At 44.5% G+C, this 12,105-nt stretch overlaps 1 protein-coding gene across 1 annotated transcript in view; it reads left to right on the top strand.

The window, feature by feature from the left end:
• Positions 1-12,105, top strand: part of LOC126194834 (transforming growth factor beta regulator 1-like) — a 78,728-nt gene that overhangs the window by 41,824 nt on the left and 24,799 nt on the right. Inside the window, exon 5 of the mRNA XM_049933170.1 lies at positions 5,146-5,291. Coding sequence (XP_049789127.1) covers positions 5,146-5,291 — 146 coding nt within the window. The remainder of the gene's footprint in view (positions 1-5,145; positions 5,292-12,105) is intronic.

Raw genomic sequence — 12,105 nt, forward strand, 5'->3', positions numbered from 1 at the left:
ATAGTTCATGCTCATAGTACAGAAAGTGCTTAAAATTCCTTTGGAAAGATAAGGATGACAGTCTCACACTTTTAATACCTAGAAAAGAAACTGAACAAGGGATGCATATAAACACCTTACAATAGAGAGACTGATTTGCGATCTTATTATGGACAGAAAAAAATAATCTCATAAATCACATCAAATCAGCAAGCTTCTAAAACAAACATTACAAGACACAGGCCACAGATATGCAGGGGAAATGTTTCTGAGTCTACCACCCATAGTTAAGTATAACTTACAGGGTCAACATACCGTGACAGTACATCTGGGTGGAAATTCAGCCGAATCTAGTGCAGTGGAGCAATGTCGCACTCGGAGGCTGGCAGCCGTGGGGTGGAAAGACAGTGACGTAGTGTAGCTGGCGATGACCTGCTTGAAATGGCTGTCCAAAGAGAACTGATTTCCATTTCTATTTATGGTTGATTATATTGCTGTTTTTGTAATTCTCCTCACAGCTTCCTTGCACATCTGGCAGTCACATGTGCGTAGTTACTGCTCCTTATGGCAGAGCACCTTAACCGATGATGTCCACGGTCTCTTCTATCAAGCCATTTCCATGTCCGGGCACAAAAAAACTTCCGTGGTTCTGGAGCTGATGGTTTGGCATTTAAGTCTGGCTCTGTAGCTGTTGGTGGTGGCGGTGGTGGTGGTGGTGCTGCTGCTGCTGCTGCTGGTGGTGGTCATTGTCATTGTCTTGTTGCTGGCAGTGGCACATTGACTCATCAGGCATCAAAACCCTTCAGTAGCACATGTGGTTGATGTATTTCCAAACCATTCCCACCTCTGTTTTTTTCAGTGGTCATTGATTTACTCTAAAAATTGCTGATGGTGCCAGGGAGCCAGAGAGGTTTTGCATTGATGGGTGTAGTATGATACATTCTTAATAACATGGTCTGTGCTGTCCCCCTATTCTTAACCTGGACCATATGTATCTGTAACAGATGTTCTGCTGGACCATTGAAAGGGAGTAGATCGAGCAGATAGATGATGCTGTATGCCATTGAGGGCACATAAGTTAAAAATGGTTTGAGATCAGAATTGTAGCTCATTGCAAATAAATGAGCTAACACCTAGTGGCGGCTTCTCCTGAGGTGTGGGCATTTGTCCCAGATAGATGTGAATAGACATCTGTTACCGCCATCCACTTACTTTGTTGAAATGGTCCAGTAAAACCTACCTTGAGTCAGCCCTAGGGACACTATGGTGGTGGCGATGAACTGCTGATTTGATGCTGGTTCGGATGTAGTGCTCACCTGGCAGCTCACAACTATCTTGGTGATGTCAATAGGTATACTGTGCTAGTATACGTACTGGCATGCAAGCTGTTTGGCTCTGGACACGCTTTGATGTCACTGAAGTAGGAGTTCTAACACTCTGACTTAAGAGCATCAGGGATAATCATCTAGTCAACTTCAGGGTCACTGGTAACAGAAGTATAGTCTTTGGCACACTTTATGCTGGTGATGGACTGAGAACAGGCTTTTGGCCACTTGCTGTCTTAGTAGGAAACCAGTGGCCACCCTTTTTATGTGTACTTCCAGATATCCCATAAAGGATGGTCTTTAGCCATTGCATCTGCTGTTTGTATTACTGTCAGCAGAATATTTATTTGCTGTATGTATTTGTATCCATGGACCATTCTGTACAGTGTTATTGGACAAGCTTACATGAAGTTTGAAAAATTACAAGTTTCAAAACATAACTGCATCCATATATGAGTAAAATAATGACTTATTTCTCCAAAAATAGCCTATGAAAAAGAAGCATCTAAAAAAAAGCTGTTATACATACATAATTACCAAAGATTAAAATCACTTTATGCTTTCTGAAAGTTTTTTGCATATTTGCAGAGTTACATATGAAAAATTACCATAATTTTTTGCTTCAAGGTGTTCATTAACACTATATGCACAGGTTTTAATGAAGTAGCAATTTTTTTTAGAGCACACGTTTCCTGTTATCTTTATATAGATTGGAAAACTGTTGTATAGAAGACATCTTGTTTTTATAGGCTCTTTGTCAGCTGATTTCTTTCAATATGATAATAATTTTTATTTCTTGTGTTACAGTTGTGGATATCTCTGTTTAGCAATGCAGCACGATTACTTTTTCATAAATACGAGGGTTGAATGAAAAGTAATGCCTCCACCTTTGTTAATTGGGTTTGGATGGGAATATTTTAATAAATCAAACACAGAAATAATCCTTAGAATGTGATCTTTAATTACCAATATTAACTTTTCCACATAATCAGCAGCCAATTGAATACATTTCTGCCAACAATGAACAAATTTTCTGAAGCCATCGCGGAAAAAGTCGACACTCTGTTTCTGCAACCACAGTCTCACAGTTCCCTCAATGTCTTCATCAGAAGCCTAATGATGTCCTCGCAGATCATCTTTCATTATTGGGAACAGATGGAAATCAGACGGTGCTGAATCTGGACTGTATGGAGAATGCCGTATGGTGGTGAGATTCAGTTTCTGAAGTTCTGCTGTGGTGACACATGAAGTGTGTGGTTTGGCATTGTCATGCTGCAGGAAAACATCTCTCTTTTCCTTTCAGACCCTTGTTAGCCGTCGTTTCAGAGTTTTCAGCATTATGATGCAATGCTCTGAATTTATTATTGTTCCACGATCAAGGAAATCAATATGGATGACACCGTCTGCATCCCAGAACACTGTGGCCATGATTTTTCCAGCTGAGGGATGCATCTTGAATATCTTTTTCTGGGGCAAGTCTTTGTATCGATATTCCATAGACTGACGTTTCGTCTCCGGGTCATACTGGTGTACCCACATTTCATCTCGTGTCACTGTTGAATGGAGAAAGGCATCACCTTCATTCTCGTAATGCGATAGGAGTTCCTGGCAAATTTCAAGTCTGTGTGCTTTCATTTCAGGAGTCAGTATTACCCACAGATCTTCTGAAGGCCAAACAAAGCAATAATGTGACCTACACATTCTTGTGAAATGCCAATTGTGCTTGCAATTTGTCTCTGAGTGATACAACAATCGTCCTGAATCAGTCTGTCAACATTTTGCTTGTGAAACTCGGTGGTTTTTGTCACAGGATGTCCAACTCTTTGTTTGTCACTCTGTCAGATGTTCCCGCCTCAACATTTTTAAACTTACTCGCCCAACGACATACAGTACTCACATCAACATAATCACCATAAACTGCTTTCATTCTGTGATGAATCTCCTTTGGGGGTGCCACCTTCTGCTATCAAGAATTCAACAACTGCACATTGCTTAAATCACGCTGACTGACCATCTGTGCAGGGTTCCATACTTTACACTGTAACAACACAACTGTTCAATGCTTAGCCTTCTCGCCAACTGGAGCTGTATAGAAGAGGCTATGGAACAAGCCAGTACCAGTTGAAGAGTTACAAAGGTGGAGGCATTACTTTTCAGTCAACCCTCCTAATTGTTTCATACACTGAAGCACCAAAGAAACTGGTACAGGTATGCATATTCATATACACAGATACATAAACAGGCACGATATGGCGCTGCATTTGGTAATGCCTATATAAGACAACTAGTGTCTGGTACAGTTGTAAGATCAGTTACTGCTGCTATAATGGCAGGTTATCAAGCTTTAAGTGAGTCTGAAAATGTTGTTATAGTCGGCACTCAAGCAATGGGACACATCATGTCTGAGGTAGTGATGAAGTGGGGTTTTTCACGAGTGTACTGTGAATATCAGGAATCCAGTAAAACATCAAATCTTCAGCATCACTGTGGCCAGAAAAAGATCCTGCAAGAACTGGACGAATGACGACTGAAGAGAATCATTTCACGTGACAGAAGTGCAACCCTTCTGCAAATTGCTGCAGGTTTCAGTGCTGGGCCATCAGCAAGTGTCACCGTGCAAACCATTCAATGAAACATCATTGATATAGGCTTTCGGAGCCAAAGGCCCACTCGTGTCCCCTTGATGGCTGCACGAAACAAAGCTTTATGCCTCGCCTGGGACTGTAAACACTGACATTGGACTGTTGATGACTGGAAACAAGTTGCCTGGTCGGACAAGTCTTGTTTCAGATTGTATCGAGCAGATGGACATGTATGGGTATGGAGACAACCTCATGAATCCATGGACCCTGCATGTCAGCAGGGGACTGTTGAAGCTGGTGGAGATTCTGTAATGATGTGGGACATGTGCAACTGGAGTCATATGGGATCCCTCGTACGTCTAGATATGACTCTGACAGGTATATAAGCATCCTGTCTGATCACCTGCATCCATTCATATCCATTGTGCATTCCTACGGACTTGGACAGTTCCAGCAGGATAATGCGACACCCCATATGTCCAGAATAGCTATAGAGTGGCTCCAGGAATACACTTCTGAGTTTAAATACTTCCGCTGGCCACCAGACTCCCCAGACATGAACATTATTGAGCATATCTGGGGTGCCTTGCAACGTGCTGTTCAGAAGACATTCCACCCCATCACACTTTTATGGATTTATGGACAGCTTTGCAGGATTCACGGTGTCAGTTCCCTCCAGCACTACTTCAGACATTAGTCAAGTCCATGCCACATCGTGTTGCGGCACTTCTGTGTGCTTGCGGGCACCCTATGCGATATTAGGATATTAGGCAGGTGTACCAGTTTCTGTGGCTCTTCAGTGTAAAACAGAAAACTTGCATTTCATGTTTTCCGTAAATCATTCATATTAAATACTGGGCTGATATAGTCATTAAGACCAATACCAGCTACTTCATCCATTCTTAGCTTTTAGAGCTTATGTTCCATCTGTTATCAGGACTTACAATTTGGATGAGTGGTGTTCAAATCTCCAGCCAGTCTTTCTGATTTAGATTTTCCATAATTTCCCTTTGCTGTAGCAGAGGAATGTTGAATGCCTTCTTCAAGAGGATCACTGTCAATTTCTCTTCCCAGTCTGCTTCAACATAGTTACCTTAACGACTGTAACATTCACAGGGTACGAAAATAATTAGCAGTGTGGTAAAAAAAGTTACCAAATGATTTCATTATTATTGATACTACTCTTTTATAGTTACGGATATTAGTTTTAAAACTTTTTAGTGGCAGATAACACTGTGTACTGTTGTTTAATTTTGCAGGTTGTGTCTGATAGACCTGATTATCATACAGAAGAGTTCATTTTTCCTGTGGGTTTTTGCTCAACAAGAGTTTATGGGAGCCTTCTAGACCCAGAAAAGAAATGTGTGTACACTTGCAAGGTTCTTGATGGAGGAACATTACCCAGGTAAAGATGATGATGTAACTGCCATTGAATCTGAGCTTATATTTTCTCTTATTGTTTCGCGATGTAAGTGTTTTACATGTTCCTGATGGGGTGTCTCATGTTTGCCAGCTTTATGTTCTGACCCATGCTGCTTAATAACAACAAGTAAAAAAGACTTATATGTCAAACAATGCCTGGGGAGGCCCGATTCGATTCCCAGCTGGGTTGGAGATTTTCTCCACTCAGGGACTGAGTGTTTGTGTTGTCTTCATCCTCCTCATTTCATCCTCATCAACGTGCAAGCCGCCAAAGTGGTGCCACCTCAAAAAACTTGCATCAGGCAAACAGGTCTATCTGTCAGGAGGCCCTTGCCACACGACATTTCGTTTCCTTTCATATGTCAAACAGTGGAAAGCCCAGGTTGGAATAACAACAATATTATGAAAAGGATATATTGCTAATCACAATAAAGATGACACATCTAGTTGCAGACAGGCTTTACAAAAAGACTGTTACACATTGAGCTTCCAGCCAGAAAAGGAAAAAACATTCACAAAAAAGCACATACACCTCAGTCACATGTGACCACTATCTCTGGTCGCCCTGGCCAGAATGCAACTGTTGCACTGAACAAAAACAGTAGTCCCATCTAAGACGGGGGATGGGGTGGTTTAGCAGGGTATGAATAGGGAGGAGAGTAGTCATTGCTGCCAGCCGGAGCATGCAGAGATGTGATGGTGGCAGGACAAGGCTACCAGGCACAGGGAGGAGGGGGGAGGAAAACAGGGAGTGGAAAGGGAGAGGAGCAAAGTAGGGGAAAAGGAAGGTGGGTGCATCAGCAAAGAGCACTGCACAATGAGGGTGAGGGGATGTGAATTGGAAGGAGGGAGGAGAGTAGTCATTGCTGCCAGCCGGAGCATGCAGAGATGTGATGGTGGCAGGACAAGGCTACCAGGCACAGGGAGGAGGGGGGAGGAAAACAGGGAGTGGAAAGGGAGAGGAGCAAAGTAGGGGAAAAGGAAGGTGGGTGCATCAGCAAAGAGCACTGCACAATGAGGGTGAGGGGATGTGAATTGGAAGGAGGTAACAGGAGAGAGGGGGAAGAAACTGTTGGGTGGAGTGTGTGGGGACAGTAGGTTACCATAGGTTGAGGCTGGAATAATTTTGGGAGTGGAGGATGTCCATCCTTCCGCAGGCCCCATCCTAAGAAAACCAACCTTTCCACAGATGAAAGGACAGTCATACACAGCCTCAAAATAGGTCTTGGCCTAATTATCCAATTTGCAGAAAAAGGTTCCACCACTGGTGTTATGAATCACAGTGACTACCTGGTGGAAGGCCTGTACCAGTTGTCTGTCTTCTAAACTCTGCCAGAGTAGTACCATCCCAGAAGTCAAACATAACCTCAAATCTCCACTTAAAGCCGTAGGCCCTTCCCAGAACCCTGCTCGTGAATCCATTTTCATCCTCACCCCTGTGACACCCCACACACTCACATTCTCCTTGCTCCCAAGAATCCACAAACCCAACAATCCTGGATGCCAATTGTGGCTGGTTATTGTGCTGCCAGTGAAAGAATTTTGACTCTCATTGACCAACACCTCTAACTGATTGCCAAAGAGTTAGCCTCCCACATCAAAGATACCAACCAAATTCCTTCACAGACTCCATCAACCCCACCCTTTACCTCCTGGATCCCTACTTATCGCTGTTGACTCCACTTTCCTTTACACCAACATCCCTCATGCCCACAATGTTGCTGCCATTGAATACTACCTTTCTCTCTGTCTTTCAGACTCCAAATCACCTACCTCATTTCTCACATGCCTTAGTAACTTTGTCCTAATCCACTCCTACTTCACCTTTGAAGGGAAGATATACAAACAAATCTTTGGCGTAACCATGGGCACCTGCATGGCACTTTCCTATGCCAATTGGTTTAGGGACCATCTAGAGGAAATCTAGGGAAGATATACAAACAAATCTTTGGCGTAACCATGGGCACCTGCATGGCACTTTCCTATGCCAATTGGTTTAGGGACCATCTAGAGGAAATCTTCCTAGCCTCCCAAAAACCCCAAACCTCTGGTCTGGTTCAGGTTCAATGATAATATCTTCATGACCTGGACTCGTGGTCAAGAAACCCTATACTCATTCTTTCACAATTTCAACACCTTCCCTCCCAACTGCTTCACCTGATCCTCCTTAACTCACAAGCCAGCATGCCACCTACCTGGATATTGACCCCCCCTCCTCTCTGATGACTCTATCCACACCTCTGCCGACATTAAACCCACCAGCCACAAATAGCACCCATATTTTGACAGCTGCCATTCCTCCCACACCAAAAATCCCTCCCATACAGACTAGTCACACAGCGCAGTTTATCTGCAGTGACAAGAACTCCCTTGCTCAGCGTGCTGAAGGTCTCACAAAGGCCTTCACAAATAGACACTATCCGCCAAACATAGACCGCAAACATATATCCTGTGCCATATCCCCACATACCCCCAATCCTCGCACTGCCTCCAAGAACTAGCTGCAAAGGAGCACGTCCCTTATCACCCATTACCATCCCGGACTGGGACAAATGAATTACATCCTTTGTCAGGACCTCGATTATCTGTCATTGTGCCCTGAAATGGAGACTTCCTACCCCAAGGTCTTTCCCAAAAGTGATGTGCCATCACCCACCCAACGTTCATATTATCCTAGTTCATCCCTATGCCACTCCCAATCCCTTGCCACAGGGATTATATCCCTGTGGAAGAAACAGGTGCATGACCTGCTCAATCCACCCACCCAGCACTTCCTATTCCAGTGCTGTCACAGGCTGGACCACCTGTGAAAGCAGCCATGTCATATAGCAGCACTGGTGCAATCATGGAACAGCTTTTTATATTGTATGACTACCTACCAGCTGTCCACCAGGGTGAATGGCCACAATCAAAGCGTGACCAAGAGCATATTGGACAACCCTGTGGCACAACATGGAGCTGAACATAACATACTTGATTTCAGTGGCTGCTTCACAACCTGGACCATCTGGATCCTTCCCTTTGCCACCGGCTTTTCTGAACTGCACAGTTGGGGATTATCCTCACACCACATTCTCTACACTCAAAAGTACTCCATCCTTCATCAATGGTAGTCTACTGTCCCCACACTCTCCACTCAACAAATTCTGCCCTCTCTGTCCTATTGCCTTGACACTCATTGTGCGATGCTCTCTGCCAACGCACTCAGGTCTTTTCCCTTTCTCTGCTCCTCTCCTTTTCTGCTCTCCATTTTCCTCCCACCTCCCTCACCCAGAGCCTTCCGATGCTGCATCTGGCAGCCTCGTACTGCCCCCACCTAGGCCCTGCATGCTCAGTCCCTGCTCTGCCAGAGACTAAGCCGACTCCCCCCCACCCGTACTCTACTGTCCTTCCCACTTCCCTGTCCCACTCCAGATTGCTACTTTCATTAAACACAACAGTTGCACCTGGCTGGAGCAGCCGGGGATTATGGTCATGTGTGCATGAGGTGTGCTTTCTGGTGTGTGTTTTATTTCTGGAATGTGTTTTCTTTTCTGAAGAAGAGTTTAGCCGGATGCTCAGTGTTTAACAGTCTTTTTGTTATGCCTGTCTGCAACTCAGTGTGTCATCTTTGTGGTGATTAGCAATCTGTCCTTTTCATATTAAAGATCTGTATCCATTATATAATCATAAACCCAGAGGAAGTTTTAACTCAGAGCTTTACTAGGCATTGTATTCAGTGTGATTTTTTGTTTTTTTCTTTTTAGCACGTTGTCAACCACTTGAACTCATATACATATTAATATTTATTTTTCAAATTTAGTGAACAGATATTATTTAATGCAATGAAAGAGGTAGACAGTGGCAGTGCGGCAGAAAATTGTGCCTTATACAAAGTTTGCCATAATTCCATGTGGAGTTAACTGTACAGTTTTTTTGAAAATAGTGTTATATAATCTATAGTTCATAATGTGATGTATTTTACACTTTGGCATACCTTGGCACACGTCATTGTCAGCTCTGAACCATATTTTGGCATGACATCTTGCTGTTGTGTGTTTCCTTCTTCTGACCTGTCTTCCTTGTATCTGTGTAGATGCAATCCAGGGTACCCACTGTTATGACTCTGCCCACTTTGCGTGGCCAATCTCCTTCATATGTGAATTCATCTCTTGGCCATTACTAAATTGTGATCAGTGTCGGAGGTAGCTTGTAGATTTTATCCAGGGAAACTTAGAAGCTTAATTTATGAGGTCTCTTCCAAGTGGGCCTGAACAGCTTTGTTCAGGATAATTTTAGAAACTACACTCCTGGAAATTGAAATAAGAACACCGTGAATTCATTGTCCCAGGAAGGGGAAACTTTATTGACACATTCCTGGGGTCAGATACATCACATGATCACACTGACAGAACCACAGGCACATAGACACAGGCAACAGAGCATGCACAATGTCGGCACTAGTACAGTGTATATCCACCTTTCGCAGCAATGCAGGCTGCTATTCTCCCATGGAGACGATCGTAGAGATGCTGGATGTAGTCCTGTTGAACGGCTTGCCATGCCATTTCCACCTGGCGCCTCAGTTGGACCAGCGTTCGTGGTGGACGTGCAGACCGCGTGAGACGACGCTTCATCCAGTCCCAAATATGCTCAATGGGGGACAGATCCGGAGATCTTGCTGGCCAGGGTAGTTGACTTACACCTTCTAGAGCACGTTGGGTGGCACAGGATACATGCGGACGTGCATTGTCCTGTTGGAACAGCAAGTTCCCTTGCAGGTCTAGGAATGGTAGAACGATGGGTTCGATGATGGTTTGGATGTACCGTGCACTATTCAGTGTCCCCTCGACGATCACCAGTGGTGTACGGCCAGTGTAGGAGATCGCTCCCCACACCATGATGCCGGGTGTTGGCCCTGTGTGCCTCGGTCGTATGCAGTCCTGATTGTGGCGCTCACCTGCACGGCGCCAAACACGCATACGACCATCATTGGCACCAAGGCAGAAGCGACTCTCATCGCTGAAGACGACACGTCTCCATTCGTCCCTCCATTCACGCCTGTCGCGACACCACTGGAGGCGGGCTGCACGATGTTGGGGCGTGAGCGGAAGACGGCCTAACGGTGTGCGGGACCGTAGCCCAGCTTCATGGAGACGGTTGCGAATGGTCCTCGCCGATACCTCAGGAGCAACAGTGTCCCTAATTTGCTGGGAAGTGGCGGTGCGGTCCCCTACGGCACTGCGTAGGATCCTACGGTCTTGGCGTGCATCCGTGCGTCGCTGCGGCCCAGTCCCAGGTCGACGGGCACGTGCACCTTCCGCCGACCACTGGCGACAACATCGATGTACTGTGGAGACCTCACGCCCCACGTGTTGAGCAATTCGGCGGTACGTCCACCCGGCCTCCCGCATGCCCACTATACGCCCTCGCTCAAAGTCCGTCAACTGCACATACGGTTCACGTCCACGCTGTCGCGGCATGCTACCAGTGTTAAAGACTGCGATGGAGCTCCGTATGCCACGGCAAACTGGCTGACACTGACGGCGGCGGTGCACAAATGCTGCGCAGCTAGCGCCATTCGACGGCCAACACCGCGGTTCCTGGTGTGTCCGCTGTGCCGTGCGTGTGATCATTGCTTGTACAGCCCTCTCGCAGTGTCCGGAGCAAGTATGGTGGGTCTGACACACCGGTGTCAATGTGTTCTTTTTTCCATTTCCAGGAGTGTATATTATTGTTTCTTGTAATTATTTTCCAGCAGTGGTAATGGAAAGCCCTGAACTATGATTATCACAAATTATCCATGAGTGACCCAGCCGATACAGAGTATGAACTAGTGGCATTTGGTGTATGACGAATAATAACTCTAAGTGCGGTTTGAAGGTAACTGAAGAGGTCCAGGATTATTTTTGATTTTCTGACATTCAGTGTGCTGTCATGTATGTCTTTTTATTCCATTGTTTTATGCAGCTGCAAATGAACACTACAATAGTGTGTCACTGTGTGCTGATGGGTTGAAGTAGGGTGTTTCTTGACTGTTCAAGTGTTTTCCTTGAGTTCATCCTGAAGATCTGTTTATGTGTTTGATACAGACTTACATGTCATCCTTAGGAAATTGGAGCTGGTGCATTATATTCCTACTACAAAATACCTTGTGTGCTTTGATTTACAGAAAGCTCTTCAAGCTATATAACCTCTAAAATCAGGGGTGGGAGGTGTTACTCTGCCAGCTACTTGGGCACATGGGAATTTAGACAAGCAAATTAGCAATTATGTCAGCCAACAAAGACCACTGTTGAGCCACAGAGTCATGTCTTAGTCAGAAGAAGAGTGGCTACAAAGATGGAAAATAAGCTGTCAGTGTAAAGCCACATTGTGGAAAGTTCTGATGGTGCAGTAATTACACACCTACATTTCTACATTAGGCAACTTTTGCAAGCAGTGGGACTAAATGATCTTGATTCATTTGTAATGCATGTATTGAGACTGGAGTTGCCCCATTGAACTGTTGCTATTAAATTGGATGTGAGTTGCTTATGTCAGCAATAAACTTGCACTAAGTTTAGGATCATCTATCATAGGTGCATTATTTTGGCCTTAAATATTTAGTTCACCCTGTGCAGTGATGCATTCCAAGATTTCTATCTCATAATTTAATCCATATTATTTTAAATGTATTGCATAAATTGGACTATTTATTCAGTTGCTGCCTCCTATCTTACTATACAGAATAAAGATTAAGTATTGGTGCTGATGACATTCAGGTTAGATAGGTTTGTTTCTCATCATTTTGTAACATCCAGTTTTTTTAAATGTCT

The sequence above is a fragment of the Schistocerca nitens genome, chromosome 7, assembly GCF_023898315.1.
Source record: "Schistocerca nitens isolate TAMUIC-IGC-003100 chromosome 7, iqSchNite1.1, whole genome shotgun sequence".
Taxonomy (NCBI): Eukaryota; Metazoa; Arthropoda; class Insecta; order Orthoptera; family Acrididae; genus Schistocerca; species Schistocerca nitens.